Consider the following 17,107-nt stretch of genomic DNA (forward strand, 5'->3'; position numbering starts at 1 on the left):
AAAACAATGGGAAAACAAAAATCTATCTAAGTCGCACCATACTCTAAAGAACTCCTGTACTGTAAAAAAAAATGTGGGTGTTCATAGAAAACCGATCCAAATGGCACCCCAAAAGGGGTGAAACAACCCTTTTTCAGCAGTTAATATTCTTTAAAACAATCCTTTACCAGGATTTCCTCAATAAGTGCAACTAAAGCCGTCACCACCTAGGCAAGACACTGAAACCTGCCCACCACAGATTCAAAATCAGAACACTCAAAAAATCAAGACCACTGTGAACTTCCATACAGCAAACTAATTTTCCCCAAGGAAACTACATATTGGCTTGTTGTGATCATATGGATTCAAACAAGGCTATGAAAAACCCCAAGTGTCATTTAAACAGACTTCACTATGCTCACTAAAGTGAACACTCAAATGCGCATTACAATGTCTAAACACAAATAAGCTGCAAAACTAAATTCCATTTGAGAAGGTTAAGTACCCAATGTCCATAGAGTTGGAAATGCATTTACAACACTGAAAAAAAAATGTTGAAAGGCATTTAAATCCTGTCATGTTATTGTACCGACTTGCATTTACTTCAGCAAGGAACGCCCACAGACAGTAACTACAGTCCTTCAGGAACGCCCACAGACAGTAACTACAGTCCTTCCAGGTTTGTCACTTGCCCTGTACATGCAAAGACATGCAGAGGAGCAAGAGCAGTTAGCATCTATTTAAAAAAAAAAAAAAAAAAAAAAAAAAATTCAAACTTGTTTGGTTGGTAACTTGCTGCTACCACTGGTACAAGTGACTGAGCCATCTAGGACACAGGTGTAGGCAAACATGAGCTACACATTATATAATAGTAATACATGATAGCTTTAAACATATCTGCTTTCCAAAACTGCAGGATTCAAGACCCCAATGAAATGCGCCACAAATGCCAAGCTACTGGTTACATACCAAATACACAATACCCCAGGGCAGCATAACAAGGTTAAATTACCTTTGCCTTAAATCAATTCTCAAACATTTATGCCCTCACATGTGGCATATTCACAGGGGCACAAGTCTCCTCAAGTCTTAACTGTCCAGAGACAGGGACAAAGGAGTACTAGTTTAGCAGGTTAGGTGATGGCAATAGACTTGTTCTAGAACATGGCTATTTCTACCTGGGTTAGAATAACCTAAACAATGACAGTTAGCCTCAACATTTTTACAAAGTGCATGAGCTAGTTTGTGACAAAAATACTAATTATACTCAGTAGGACATTAAGTGCTGTTCCAAAGATGGCTAAATCTACACATAACCATGGCAATGCCATCAATTACATTATACAGCTGATGCACAAACAGTCCAAAACAGGCTTAGTCTCTTGCACACCTCCATTCTAATTCTGGCACCCCCCCCCCCCAGCTATTTAGGCAGCAGCCAATCACAACAGGTTTCAAATAGTTAGTCAACTAAAGGCCTTTTAAATATTAGGTGTGCATATGCAACAATACTGAAAACAAGTTTCCCACCCATAGTAATCTGTTTACGGCACTGCCTTGTATACAAATATGTATACATATCACAGGATACATACATGCACACCATATATGCATTGTACAGCATCCCAGGAAACTACCACTTCAAACAACGGCATAACTGAGGATGGTGGCGACACCTGATCATCCAGCAATAAAGCACTGAAAAAGTGCAAATTCAGCTACTACCTTAAGAGCTAAACAAATCAGTTTATAAGACACACTTGTTCATAAAACCTTTGGTCACAAAACCATAAGAAGCTAACACTTACGGGTTTGAGCATTTCCAGTCTCCAGCTCTTTGTTGTCCACCACCTCCACTGGAAAATCCACCTCTGCCACCACCAGGAACGCCACCACCACGGCCCATAGGTCCTGGGGAAAAAGTACAAACATCAAAACTAATATGGAGCTAATCAAGAGCCACCCACTCAATTGAAAAAAGTTATGTTCTTAACATAACGCTCCATCTGTGTTGTTGATCTTCATTCATTCATGATAGATGGGTCTCTGTTCCATCCTTGGAACAGATGACCAAATATAACAAGCTCGCGACAGCCAAAAACTCTTGAGCTAAGGTTACCCATAGTGCCCCTCTCCTCATCTCCTCTGATAAGAGTTTGCCTGTAAGGAAAGTGGAGGCTTTGTCTAAGCAAATGTAACCAGGACTAAATCCGAACCTCTAGGAGTCTTTAGGAAGGTGATAGGAGGGTGGGATGTCATGAATGAATGAACACAAACGGAACATTATGGTAAGAACATAACTTCTTTATCTAATGTTGTTAATCTTCATTCATTCATGACAGATGGTACAGAGTAGAGTCCCTAGCTAATTTAAGTCCTAGGATATTCCCGAGCACCATTGAGCCAAAAGATGCTGTCCCCCCTTGAGACCCAAATCCAATCTGTAATGAGTGATTGGTATGAGGGGTATGAGGGGTAGCCCAAGTGGCTGTTGCGCAAATGTCATCCACAGAGGCTCTGGAATGAAAGGTCACTGAAGTAGCAAATGATATGGTTGAATGCGCACAAGAAAATAATCCAACAAAAATGTCACAGGATACCTTATCCTTGAAAAGAACCAGACAAGCTAAGGTTATAAGCGCTTTCGCTCCATTTGTTCACACTCAATACAAATGGAACTGCAGATACCGGATTCAAGTTGTTAAAACGCATTTGATTTTGTTGATGGACAAAGGAGATGTAGTCTCGGCCATTTGCCAAGATGAATTTGGAAACAGATCTTCCCAACTTGTTTGCTGAAAAAGACAGGAACAACTAATCAGATTTTTAAAAAGATTGTCCATTCCATGTAGAAACATAGTTTACTATATATATCCAATATATACAAACAATATTCTTTAGAAAAATTTGTGGCATATCAATGGACTGATTAATATTTAGCTCAGAAAAACAAATAGAAGTAGCACACCAGGATCCACCAAAAAGTATTTAAGCGCTTTCGTTTAAGTAAAAACCTTCATCACAATAACAGACATACAAAAAACACACTGACCCTGCTTTAAATACCCTTCTAGTTCATTAATATTGTCAATTACCTAAAAGGTATATGCCACTTAAAAACGTATACAAATTCATCACATATACATCCCCTTCCAAGTAAAACGAATGAACATTAGAGACTTTCAAAACACAAAATTGTGCAAACAAAACATACTATCATATTGTTAAGCCCCTGGTTATAAACTTGTAAAATATATTAAAAAAGACAAAACTATCTAAAACCATTACTATTGTAAGATTAAATAATTTTATATTTTATATGCAACCCTCTAACCTAAGCCTAAGGATAGGGCTTATAGAGATGTTACTGTTAAGCCCTGGTTGTTCAGTGGCATTAGTTCTGAACTGCCACCTCAATTCTTGCAATTCTAAAAAATCATTTAAAAGGACCTCCCCCACATCATAACCACATGCTCTAAAATAGTAAATATAAAATATAATATTTATCTCAGAAACTTTGGGTAGAAAGGAGGGGTTAGTCCGAGGAGATATTCTCTTTGTGGAAAACTAGAGAAGGACGTTTTACGCACAAAGGCCTGCGATTCTGACATTCTTCTCGCAGAGGTAATGGCTACCAAGAATAAAGTCTTCCAAGACAAGAGTTTCATATTGCAAGTGGCAGCAGGCTGAAAGGGATGACTAGTCTTGTAGGACTAATGTCAAACTCAAAGGTTCAATAGGCTCTTTGAATGACTGTTTATATGAATGACTTCTTTCAAGCTTTACAGACTGACATATTAAAAGAGGAATCTTGGAAACAGTAATGGAAGTTTTGATGGTTGCTAAATGGACTCTGATCTTAGAAGCTGATGCTCCTGAATGGAGTATGGTTGACAAATACTTCCAACACCAAATCAAAATCTGAGCTGAAAAGGGGTCTTATCCTTTTCAGAAACAACACATCTGTTACATTTACTAATTTTCCTAGACTGTTTATGGGAAACCGCAAGCATTTTTCATACAAGGGGAAGACAGGTTACTTAGCCTAGCAATTACTGGAAGTGGAGTTACCAAGCTGTCAGCTTAAGGCTCGACAGGTTTGGGTGATCACCCCCAGAGTATACAAGAATCTCCCAGTTGGAGCCAGAGTCCATGGGTCAGTGAACCAGGTGAGATCAAAGGAAAGGGAACCAGACTTTGGGCCAACAGGGTGCAATGATGATTACTCAACCGAAGCGCTTAGAGGAAAGGGAAAAGAGAAGGCATAAAGCAGTCGGGGGGGGGGGGCAATCATGTACTAGAGCATCCCTTGGAGAACTCCCGGAGGGGTGGGGTGGGGGGGGATTAGGGCAAAGTAGCTACTGCATTTTTGGTTGGCAGGAGATGCAAATAGACTGCAGCAAGGCTAACCCCAGCGATAGAAAATCTCCGTCGCTACATCAGGATTGAGGCCACTCATGAGGCAGGAGAATGCATTTGCTCGGTTTGTCCGCAATCACGTTGGAATTCTAGGGAATGTGGTTGCCTCCCAACTGCTGACTGGTAGCAATCGCACATTGTCAAACTCTCAGGGGCTTCCTGACAACAGGTAGGATCTGGTTTGGTTCCCCTTGTTTATATACCAGACGACCGACATGTCTTGAGTGGATAACAACTGTCCCTAACAGGAATAAGGCAGATTGGAATGCTTTCAACACCAAAGCACTGCCCTCAGTTGTAGGACACTGATATGCAAATTGGCCTCCAAGGGAGACCAAGTGCCTTGGACTGTCTTTCCCGGAAAATGCCACCCCCCCCCCCACCCCACACGTCTGTGGTCACTACAGCCACAGGCTGACAGGGTGTGAAGGGACTACTCCTTAAGTATTTCTGGCTTCATCCAATTCAGATCTCGTTGCAGTGGTTCGTTATGCAGATTGGATAAGACATAGGATGTGTCAATAGGGACCACAGTCGCTAGGAGCCAATGTTGTAATCTCGTATGGAGTCTTGCTAGGGGAACTACAGTGAGTGTTGCTGCCACCGATCCTAGCAGGTAAAGGACCGAACGAGCTGGGACTTAGGAGTTGAGATCTTAATCTCTGAAGCCTGTGAAGAGGAAGGGTGACTAGGCAAGACCTTGTGTCAAAAACTGCTCCTATGAATTCTAGGCTTTGAATAGGTAACTAGGTTCGACTTCTCTTCATTTGAGATCCATAGTAGTCGCATCCATTTGAGATCTATAGTAGTCATGCTAGCTGTAAAGTGTAGTGCAAGGCAAGAAGCAGTAGAGGCTTGGTGGGAGTGATAAGGAGCCAAATTGTCTACATATGGAAACACCTGGAATCCTTGCAGTCTCAAGCGAGTCGTTACTACTACCATAAATTTGAAAACTCCGGGGCTGTGGAGAGATCAAGCACTAAATTGGTAGAGAATGGCTCCCAGGTAGAAGCGGAGATATCTTCTGGAGCGTTTAATACTCATCCTGAAGATGTACTGAGCACAGTCTTTTTCCAAAAACGGGAGAACAGACTGAACAGTGACCATCCGAATTTGGTCCGACAAACTTGTTTAGGATGCTGAGGTCCAAACTGGCCTCCAGTCCATCTTATTTGGCACTATATGGGATGCCAGGCTAAGTGATGCAGAGAGAAACATCCGCCGACTGCTTCCAGAGGTCCAGATCGCTCTGTATTTTTGTTCCATCTCCGGGGGTTTGATTCAACAGTGTCCGGGGCCTTCCTAATGCGCTGCATTACCCCTCCCCCTCATCGTAGTCTGCATCTTTGGTGAGAGATTCCACAGGGGTATCAACGTGCTTCCTCTTGCACAATCTTACAGGTGGCTCTTCAGCGGGAACGCCTGAAGAGGACTCCTAAGAGAGGGTGCCCTGCTGTAGGGCATCTTGCTGCTCCTGTGCCTGATGTCCCAGTGTAGTGGACTGTCAGCTGTGAGCCAGAGGACATACATATGTGACATTCTAGCACCGAAAGAGCCAACTGCAAGCTTGCAGAGGCGAGTTCTCTCTCCATAACCTGGAAAGCAGCCCCGCCCAAAGAGGGATGGGAGCCCAGAACCAAGAACGAACCTCAGAACTGAAGAACCTCAGAACTGGTCACACCCGACTCTTGACGAGCCCGTCTCCAGGGAAGGAGCCACAAGAGAAACCAGCTGACAAGGCAACCAGAACCGTAGACTGTGCCATAGGAAAAAAAAAAAATCAGTACCATACTAGGGGTCATGGTGCTGACAGACCAGTCATGATCAAGGGTGGGTCAGCTCTCCAACTTGAGCAGAGGTCCACAAGGTAAGTTTACAGAACCACGCAAGATCTACCAGTGGAACCGAAGAAGCTGGCAGGATAGGAGTCAGCATCGTCACCAAGACCTTGGAGGAGGTTGAAGGAACATAGAATGGAGTCTGGAGAAAAGCCCTTGGCTCTGGGTGGGAGGGAGGTCCTAGATGGAGTTGGGATGCCTCTGGCCTCTAGGTACGGATCCAAAATTTTCACTACATCGAGCTCCTAAAGGATCCTGGTTGAACAGGTTGGCATCCCAGGTTGGCATCCCCAATGGTGATAGGGGGACCAGTTTTATGGGAGACACTACTGTTGTTGCAGAGAGGGTCTGCGGTACTGTGGAAGGAGTCTGTACAAGTGGGAATATATGGTTGTCTGTTCCGTAGTCAAGGACGGCACCACAGATGGAGTTTTGGACTCTGGTACCAAAGTAGGTAATTTTGGCATGTTTCAGTTTCGGTTCCATATGAACCCAGGGCTTAGTGGCTTTTGATTAATGGACGGAGGAGACCATTTTACTAAAAGGCTCCTCTTAGTTTCCTCCCTAGGAGACTTCAGATCTCTGTCTCAGATAAAGCCTCTCAGAAAGTTTTTTTTTTTTTTTTATTTTTTTTAAAGAGACCCTTTTAAGATTAATTTATTCTTGTGCTCAGCTAAGGTTTGGGCACAAACGCCCCTACAAAACTTGCACAGATATTGAATAGTCAAATGTGGTACCCCTAGACAATAGATGCAGGAGATTCCCATCAGAATTTTGCATACTCCTGCTACATTTCATCACATTGCTTAAAATCAGTAGTGCCCTTATCAGACATCCTGAAAATCCAGATAGCAAGACAGTAACAGTAATTAGACAAAATTAATATCCTGTTACAACTAGGTATATACACCCTCACAGAAAAAAAGGATACATTTATTTACCAACAATGGTAATAAGAAAGAGTAAAGGGAAGGAAAGAAGAATACCAACTACTTAAATTACCAAAAGGTAATGCGAAGGGAAGGGCCTGTACCAACAATAGTACGAAAAAATGAATGCAAGGTAAAAGGGAAGAAAATTCACTCACACAGGAAGGTTAACTAACAGTAACTATAAACTATCAAGACTGAGAAGAAAAAAAAAAACTTGTTTTGAGAGCTGGCCTGACATCTTGACACTACGCGGCAAACAAGATCAGAGAAGGGCGGCACTATGGGTAACCTTAGCTTGAGAGTTTTTGTCTGGAGTGAGCTTGTTGCATCGCCCAAGTTGGTTCAGAGGATGGAACAGAGACCCATTCGTCATGAATGAAGATAATCAGATCTCTAGACTATTTTCTGTTCGTCCCCCACCCAAAAGGCTGCAATATGGGTGTCAAAATCAGCACTTGCATTCCAACAGCTTTAAGTACTGCTCTGATCAACATAACACCTAGTTTCAGTTAAAAGGCAAATCCTACCCCACAAAGCTCTCCTCGGACAAGACTCCCCCCAAGTAACAGTTGTAGAATATGGAGGAAAACGCTGCATTTAACATGCAATGAATTGTCAGTGTAAACCTACACCACAATCTTACAAATTTCAAAAATGTTAAACATAGCATTGCACACAAGCTCAGTAGTACAAAACTATTTCACAATAGCACAGGCTTGTGCACCAAGGTAGAGCAAAAGCAGTGTTGCAACAGAAAGGCAATGCACTCCAACTTACAGCACAGGTAAAACAGCAAGACGATATATGCTCTACACAGCAAGATGTGTCCAAGCATTACACTACCATGTAAATCTTGATGCAACACCTGCTTGCTAAGCACGACATTCACACTACCATTACTACTAAGCTCCTGGTACTCATGTACTTCCCCAACTTTCTCAACAGTGCAGGCAACACCAGAATCAGTACTGCATAACACCCTGAAGCCAGAGGATCAGGGCTAGATAGTACAACTGTTCTACCCATATATGTCATGGGTATGTCACTAAACCATCATGTGCTCTCCCCCACATTAACCAACTCTATACCCCCTATTGAACAAACTAAATGAGATCCCCATACACTATATGCACGAGGAAAGACTTGGCTCAGACTACCAAACAAAATCTTTTTCTCTTGAAATATCAGTGGGCTACACCTATGGGAGCACATGCCCAACATAACTTTTATAAAGCAAAAGCACTACCCTCCACACTGTACCACAAACTTTTGGCACTCCCAACAGTATGCTTATAACCCTTCTCAATGTGCACAGCTGATGCACAACAAAATGCCCTTTGATCAATAAGCAGTACATGTGCTTACAAGCAGAGAACACAACTCAATTACAGACTGCTCACATTGCATAAATGGACTCAACACAGCCTCAGGGAATCACTGTTTCAAGACTCTCAGCCTGATTTGTAAGCATGTCAAAATGGATGGTAGAAAGCTGAAGGAAATACCAGGCTGTGAAGTATAATCCACTGAGTCATACATAACACCCTGTTTTTACACCATAAAAGTATTCAGCAATTCACAAAAAATTTCACCTCTGGTGAAGGTCCAGGAAAAGATTCTCTGCATTTACAGGTTGGTGTTTGAAGTAAATACATAAACACATCATATGAATTACATCTAAAAACTCAATGGCTATAGAATTGAAATTACATCATCTCTCATCAGGCATTTCAACAGTATACTGAATTATACACTATCTATAAAAATAGATGACAGACTATTACTGATTATTGCAAACTGTCACTTAAGCATTAATGTACAAAAATCCAAATACCCCCTCCGCTGCCTCTTCCACGGCCTCTGCCTCCACCTCTGCCAAATTCTGCTCTTCGTGTAGCAAAGGATACCTTGATGGGCTTGCCTTCAAAGTCTTTACCTGAGGGAGGAAAAGACAAGCCTCAATATTTCCAAGTTCAGAACATCTACAAAGCACACAAACTGGGGATACTTTCAGTGCATCAAATATAGAATTCACCACATACAGGGATACAAATGCAACATTAAAAATTACACTTTAGTAACTAGGTAGAATAAATAGAAGCATTTAGTCTACTTAAGTTTGCTGCAATCCAAAACAAGGACAGCAACTGCGCCCCACAGGTGGGATTAGCAGGGTTTGTTCATCCTTAGCACAACTTGCCCTCTACCAGCAGGGAATAGGAGGTGCATGTTCTCGCCCTGACAACAGAGATGGACCAACTGGATTCAGGAAGGTGAGACACTGGGCAGATTCACACCAAAACCTCAAACTCCCCAGCCTAACTCACTTGAAAGTGGAGTAAAACCACTTCTGAAAAGCTTTAAGTTTGAGAAAACTATTAAGACTATGCATCACTGCGTCCTGGAAAGGTAGGAGCATTAAAATGTACTTGCCAAAACAATTTTCACTTCCAGGTGTAATCCACAAGTACCACCTCTAACATTAAATTTTCAGTACTGGAGAAACTTGATTCCCAAGTACTGACCAGAAAAGGCAGCTATATGCCTAGCTAAGGTGTAAGCTACATTTAAACTTAGAAATGCTTTCAAGTGGCACTTGTTATGCACTTTAATGAATGTTGCTTACAAACTTCGTTCAGAAATTGAAGTAAAGCAGTGCCAAAATAAATAAAGGATACAAACCAAGTGAAGACAGACTGGTTTCAGTGGGGGGGAGGTAGGGTCGGGATAGGTAGAAGGGTGGAGGTGGGATGGGCTGTCCTGGGGAAGGACAGAAAAGGCTGTGAACAAAGCAAATCAGTCTTTTCAATCTACCTTGGCAGCTTGTTCTCTACTTTAGCAGCTTTCCCACTTTGAATAATGTAGGTGATCTGAACAAGGTAAGGGACTTTTTCATTTTGTATGAGAGTCCAGGTTGGGACCCATTGATGTTTTGTATCAGAGAAAAGGCTAGTTATGTTACTGTTGACGTTTAAAGACATTTTGGTTCAAGAGCATGGTAGGCAGATTTTTTAAGTTACCATCTGATGTAATGGCTTTAGTTTGTGTAATCTTGTAATTCAAATCAATTATATTTTTGAAATGCCTGGAGATTAGTTTACAAACAGGCTAGAGGGTAAAATATGTACCTGAAGGTATCAGACTAAATTTAAATGGCAGAATAGGTTTAAATTAATACTTCAAGTAGGGTTTGCTACGGGATTAAGGCTCACTTAAGGCATGAACAAAGGCACACATGCCTAAGTGTAGCCTGAGGTTTAGGAATAAGATGCAAAAGGTTTTAGCAAAAGCTGAAATTGTTTTTCTTAGCAATCTAGCAAATAGTTGTGGCCTGCAATTAATTAGATGGCTGGGGTCAAGTAAAGAATCACATGGCAAGGCTAGTGAGTTGGGGCCTGTTTATATGCTTAACACAACATAAATCACTTTTGGTTCACTCATTTGTTGTGCTTAATGCAAGTAAATCATGTCTGGTTAGTTTCTTAGAAAATAAAATGAAATAAAAAATAATACTACATAATTCAGCTAAGTGGGTCATTAAACTTAATCTAGGTCTTATGGAATTTATAGACATTCGCAGGTTGTAAATGAATACAGTGGGTAACTGTGGATAGAAAGGTTTGGCAAAAAGTGGAAACTCTTGTTCAGGAAAGCAAAGCTAATCCTGTGGATTTACTTATTTTATCTAACACTGCTAAACCTTGGTGGAGTAAAGAGCAGTTTGTTGGATGGGATTCTGTAGCTAAGTAGCAGAATATTGTAACCATTTCAATTTAGGTGGTAGAAAGGTGGGGGGAGGTAATGGGTCAGTGCACAGAATTTCTTCAGGAAAGGCTGGAATATTTCATAGGAGGTCAAAGCTTTGATTTGTTGGCAATATTTAGCTAGGATTTGAGTTATCACTGTAAAGTGGCTTGGCGGAACAGAAAAAAGCATTTTCCTGTTTGAGAAAGCAGGATTTCTAAATGGGCAAAAGTTTCATTTTAGCTGCTAATTCAAGCTAGAATCTTAACCCATGGCTGTAAAGTTTTCTGCAAGACAAGAAAAACTAGCAAGCAGGTTCTCTGTCACCCCCCACTTCCTGCAGTGTAATTAGGTTTTATAGGGGTAGGTTTGGTGGAGACAAAACAGATCAGGTAGGCACTATGCACTTACAAAAGGGAAATATGGGGAAGTTTTATGGCATTCCACATACAGTTCTTAGGAGGAATACTTTAAAGCCTTAGTAATTTTGGGGCACTGTAAAGGCCTTGAGTTGCAAAACATTAACAGTCACTTTATTAGCGCACATATTTTTGTAAGTTGATAGATGTGCAAATGCACTGTCTTGTCTTTAGATATCCACATTAGTTGGGTGGCAAGAATTCAGCAATAGAAACAAGAAAGCTTAGTCCGGAGGAAAGAGGTAAATGATCATTCTGAGTACTCAAATCTGGAGGCATATGAAGATGTTCGTAATAAAAATAAAATGGTGACAGCCAGAAGGTCCTCTAACGTGACAGCCAGAAGGTCCTCTAACGTGACAGCCAGAAGGTCCTCTAACGTGACAGCCAGAAGGTCCTCTAACGTGACAGCCAGAAGGTCCTCTAACGTGACAGCCAGAAGGTCCTCTAACGTGACAGCCAGAAGGTCCTCTAACGTGACAGCCAGAAGGTCCTCTAACGTGACAGCCAGAAGGTCCTCTAACGTGACAGCCAGAAGGTCCTCTGTCATTAGGTAGAGTGCAGCATTCCTTAACTTCATGGTTTAAGAATTCTGGTCAAAACCAAATAAATTTGTAAGTATTAATGAAATTCTCTTAGAAAGTTGTTAAGAGGACCATAGATGCTGAGAGTGTGCATTTTCCGAGTAAAAAAAAGTCACTATAGGACTTTGCTTCGAACCAAATAAATTTGTAAGTATTAATGAAATTCTCTTAGAAAGTTGTTAAGAGGACCATAGATGCTGAGAGTGTGCATTTTCAGAGTAAAAAAAAAGTCACTATAGGACTTTGCTTCGGGTGTGGTAGTTTACATGGTATTATGCAGTGTCATCATGCAGGTTATATGGTTTAGCTTGTGTACTAATTTGCTACAGTGTCATTCTCCATGCATAACACCTAAGGAAAGGAAGAAAAAAACAAGAATGAAGGGAGCTCTGAAACCAGACCTATCCTCCAGGACAGGGGGGGGGGGGTTCTAAGAATGTGAGGCGAGATGGACTACATACATCGAATGTTATGAGAGTACATAACTTCTTGATGTTATGTAGTCCAATCTCGCCTACATTTGTACCCTTGGGACGCGTCCCCAGCACCTAAATCCTGGGAGGCTCAGTGGAAAATACTCCTGAGCACTGTGGAACCAAAGGAAGACCTGCCCCTAGATACCACATTCAACTTGTAATAAAGGTGTGAGGAGATGCCCAAGTAGCCGCAACACAAATATCACCCATAGACAATCTGGCCTGAAAAGCTGTAGATGTAGATACAGACTGAGCAGAGTGAGCCTTCACCGGGAACGGTAAATCTTTACCCCCTGATGAATAAATGAAAGATACAACTGGAAATCCACCTGGACAACGTGACTTTTGGAGACAGGAGACCCAATTCTGTTTTCCGAAAAGGAAACAAAACTGATCAGATTTTCTGAGGTCTTTCGTTCTGTGTAAATAAAAACGTAATTGTCTGTGCACATCCAAATGATGAAATTTGAATTTCTTGTTTGAAAAACCAGGGAAAAAACAATGGCAATTCAACAGATTAAGGTTACTGACAGACGCCACTTTGGGAAGAAAAGAGGGATTCAGTCTGAGAGAAACCCTGTCCTTATGAAAAATGAAATAAAGGGGTTTGATTGATAAAGCTTGAAGCTCCAACACGCGTCTGGCTCACGTGATGGCTACTAAAAAGACAGTCTTCCAAGTTAAGAATTTTAAATCGCAAATGGCTGCAAGCTCAAAGGGGGGGTGAAGCAAGACTCTGTAGAACAAAGTTTTTAAGTCCCAAGGCATCACAGGTTCTGATACCGGAGGATGAAGTAACATGCCCTTCAGGAAAGCCTTAGAGTCTATGTGCCATCAGGCTAGGTTCATCTGCGACATGAAAGGTAGAAATCACCGCCAATTGGACTTTAATGGTTGTGGCCGCTGAACCCTGGTTAAAGAGCATAGACAAGAACTCCAATACAGACGAAATTGGAGCAGTGCAAGGGTCATTCCTTTTGGCACGTGCCCAGATTGAAAACTTTCCATTTGCTGTAATAAATCTTCCTGGTTGAGGGCTTATGAGAAGATAAGATATGAACCACCTCCGGCGAAAAAAGATGAAGCCTAACTAATGACGGAAGTGGAGTAGCCAGGCTGTCAACCGGAGGGTCCGAAGAGAGGGATGGAGCTGCCCTGACGTGTCAGTAAGTCTGGTTGTGGGGCCAGAATCCAAGGAGCGTCCATGAGATAGGGATGGAGAAAGGGGAACCAAATTTGACGAGGCCAGTGTGGGGCAATCAGAATCATTCTGCTTCCCAAGGATTGCACTTTCTGAATAACCTTTGACAGCAAGAGGACCGGAGGGAAGGCATATATAGTAGACCGGAGGGCCAATCGTGGACTAGAGCGCGTCCCTGGGTGACTCCCCCTGAGGGGGGATTAACGTGAAGTAGCTGCTGCACTTGGCATTGAGGGAGCTGGCAAAAAGGTCGCAGCAAGGCTGACCCCACCTGCGGAAGATCTGTTCTGCAACTTGACAGTTCAAGGACCACTCGTAAGGCATCAGAATAGCTCTGCTTAGCCTGCCTGCGATCACATTGGACTTCTCCGGAATGTGCGTTGCCACCAGAAAACGTTGGGAAGACACTGCCCACTGTCACACTCGCATGGCCTCTCTGCAAAGGGGGTAAGACTTTGTTCCTCCCTGCTTGTTCAGATACCACACCACTGACATTGTCTGAGTGGATTGCAATAGTCCTGAGAGGAAAACTCTTGAGTGCTTGCAGCGCTAGTAGCACAGCTCTCATCTCCAGGACACTAACATGCAGATGCATCTCGTGCTCTTGCCACGTGCCTTGGACTGTCCTGCCTAGATAATGCCCCCCCACCCCATCTGGGAGGCATCCGTGGTCACCATGGCAACCAGGGGCACAGGAACAAATGGCTTTCCCGCATTCAGGTTGTCAGTGCAAAGCCACCAACTGAGATCCTGTTTGCACCTGTGAGTAGAATAGGGTGAGAAAGTGGAAGACATTGGAGACCACTGGGCAAAGAGTAGCTATTGTCCCTAGCAATTGGAGGACCCATCTTACCTTCGCTTTTCTCAGAGGGAGAAAGGCGTGAACTTGTTGTAGGACTTTCCTGTGGTAGAAACGCCCACATGAGGACGGTGTCTAGTTCAGTGCCTATAAAAATGACACACTTGAGGGCAACAAGGCAGATTTTTTTCCCAGTTCAATGTGATGCCAAACTGTTGACACAGGTTGATAGTAGCGTCCCTGGTCTGAAGTAATAGATGCCTGGTGGTGGCAGAAAGGAGCCAGTCGTCCAGATATGGAAACACTTGGAATCCCTGACGGCTCAGGTGAGCAGTCACCACTGCCATGCATTTGATAAACACCCTGGGGGCTGTGGTGAGACCAAAGGGCAGGGCTCGAAACTGAAAATGACTGGCTCCCAGCCAGAAGCGTAGGTGACTTCTGGATGCCCTGTCCATCTTTATGTGGGTAGTAAGCATCCTTGAGGTCAATGGAGCACATCCACACCTTCTCCCAACAATGAGAGAATAGACTGCAATGTGACCATTCGGAACTTGGACTTTTGCACATGGGTGTTCAATTGACTGAGATCCAATATGGGTCTTGGGTCCCCTGTCCTTTTTGGCACCAAAACAAATCTGGAGTAAGTCCCTAATCCGATCTGGTCTGAGGGAACATGTTGGATGGCTCCTTTTTTAAACTTCTGAAGCTGCGTAATCCCTTTGACTGGGTGGAACATCCGTGATTTTCTTGATTGGAGGGGGAATTTGACGAGAAGGGAATGACGTATCCTCCGGAAATTATTCGTAGAACCCACTGGTCCTGGGTGATGTCTTGCCAGGCCTCTGGGCATAATGTGATTTGACCCCCCATCCCCCCCCCCCCCCCGGAGTGGCTCTGGAAACGCACAGTCGGGCCTCCCATCAGGAGCGACGATAGGGAGAACCACAAAAGGAATAGTGGTCTCCAGAGTTGCGGGGGCCTCCTCGGCCCATAAGGCGGCGTCTCCCTGAATAACCACCCCCTCCCCTGCCTCCGGAGGGGGGCTTCACCTTGCACACCGGGAAAAAAACTCTTAAACCACATTTTGCCACACCTCTGGGCCTTGGGATAAGGGAAAAACGGACTCCTACGGCAAAAAGTCTTTCCCTCCTGCTCGCACCTGGTGAGAGCATCTTTCTCCTTGGTTCCGAACAAAGAGGAACCATCAAAAGGGGCGTCTGAATGAAGACTTGAAGGCCTCCGCGAAATGACAAAGGCGCATCCAGGCCTGCCTCTAACAGCAACTCCTGAACTTGCTGCCCTACTCGCTCCTTCGGCTGCATAGGAGATTAACCTCATGGAGGAGTTTGCAATGGAATTGAGGGTAGACATCAGAGCGTTGACAGTCTGAGCCACCGCCTCAGAAACGTTACCCGTGAGAGAATCTCCAAGTTCCTTGAGATCTCTCTGGAGCCATGTAAAGTGTGATAAATAATTCAGTGACCATAAGATAAAGGTCGCTGAAGAAAAAGTACGCTTCCCGTACCGGTCCATGGTACTAGACTCCTTGTTACGGGGATGGATGGTGGAAAAAGTCTCTGCTAATTCCTTCTGAGTGGCAGCTGCCACCACCATGGCCATCCACAGGGACACCCTTGGACAGAAATTCCTCATCAGGAGGAGCAGACAAGAATTTATTGGGTCTCCTGGGGACGTTTCCCACACCCTTCGACAAACCAAATCCAGAAGCTCGAAGGGTGGAGATACCCAGGAGGTGGAGGGCTGAGCACCAAAGGCCTTCAGGAAGACAGACTCCTCCTCTGAGGGGGCTCTGGATGGCCAGTCACCTCTGTTTCAAAATCTCTAGGGTGTCAGAGAAAAAAAACCTCAGAGGATGACTTGGGGGACCCCTCAGATTCCTTGAGGTCGGTGTCTGATGTGAGAGACTCATCCTGGGAATCTATGTGCTTCCTCTTGCACGTCTTCTTTCTGGGTGGCTCCTCAGGCAAAAACTGAGGGACCCTCAGAAATGTGGGGACCACTCATGGGGATACCCTGAGGCCTTTGGGCTCTGTCTAGAGATAGATGGTGATCAGAGACCTGCACCAGTGTAGTAGGGGACAGAATGACTGACCTGCATGATTCCACTGACGACCTGGCCAGCGCACTCCGCATGGCCTCGAAGGCTGCCCCCCCCCCCAGAGTCCGAAGAACGACTAGCCTCCGAAGCTACGACAGGAGTTGAACTTCCCCATGCCGAAGCACCAAGAGGGAGACTAGGAGCACTTCCCTGGGTCAGACCGAAGGATCCGGAGTCCTGAACCCCATGGACAGCACCAACAGGGTCGGAGCGGACGTCTGTTCCGATAAGCCAGGAGGGGCTGTCGGAACAGACTTGGGGACATCACGCGGAGCTGAGCACTCTGGCTCCGAAAGCGGAGGTGTTCTCGGAGGAGCAAGTATTGAAGCAGGTTGAGGGGCCGGCTCCGGAACAGACTGGGTCGGAGCCGAGAACAACTTTGCCAGAACCAGTGACCGAAGGAGTCTCTTCACCACTATCGATGTCCACACCTGATAAGGTCCTGGAGGATTTAGTGGATCGAGACCTCCTCCCCGAAGGGGACCTGCGAGGAGGAGATACTGGCCTAATGCTAGGCGATCTGCTCCAAACAGGTTCCAAGAAAATTGCAGCCGAAGCAGGTTCCATAACTACTGATACTTCCTGCGGCCCCGA

General features: G+C 44.1%; 1 protein-coding gene across 4 annotated transcripts in view; it reads right to left on the reverse strand.

Moving 5' to 3' along the window:
* FUS (FUS RNA binding protein) overlaps positions 1-17,107 on the reverse strand; it is a 99,512-nt gene that overhangs the window by 43,742 nt on the left and 38,663 nt on the right. For 3 of the 4 annotated variants that reach the window (XM_044086361.1, XM_044086359.1, XM_044086362.1), the window contains 2 exons: positions 9,003-9,104; positions 1,788-1,890 (listed from right to left, as the gene is read on the reverse strand). In XM_044086361.1, the coding sequence (XP_043942296.1) occupies positions 1,788-1,890; positions 9,003-9,104 (205 nt within the window). The remainder of the gene's footprint in view (positions 1-1,787; positions 1,891-9,002; positions 9,105-17,107) is intronic. The other variant, XM_044086360.1, reaches the window with a different exon arrangement.

The sequence above is a fragment of the Protopterus annectens genome, chromosome 10.part0, assembly GCF_019279795.1.
Source record: "Protopterus annectens isolate FY-2018-M chromosome 10.part0, PAN1.0, whole genome shotgun sequence".
NCBI classification, from domain to species: Eukaryota; Metazoa; Chordata; order Ceratodontiformes; family Protopteridae; genus Protopterus; species Protopterus annectens.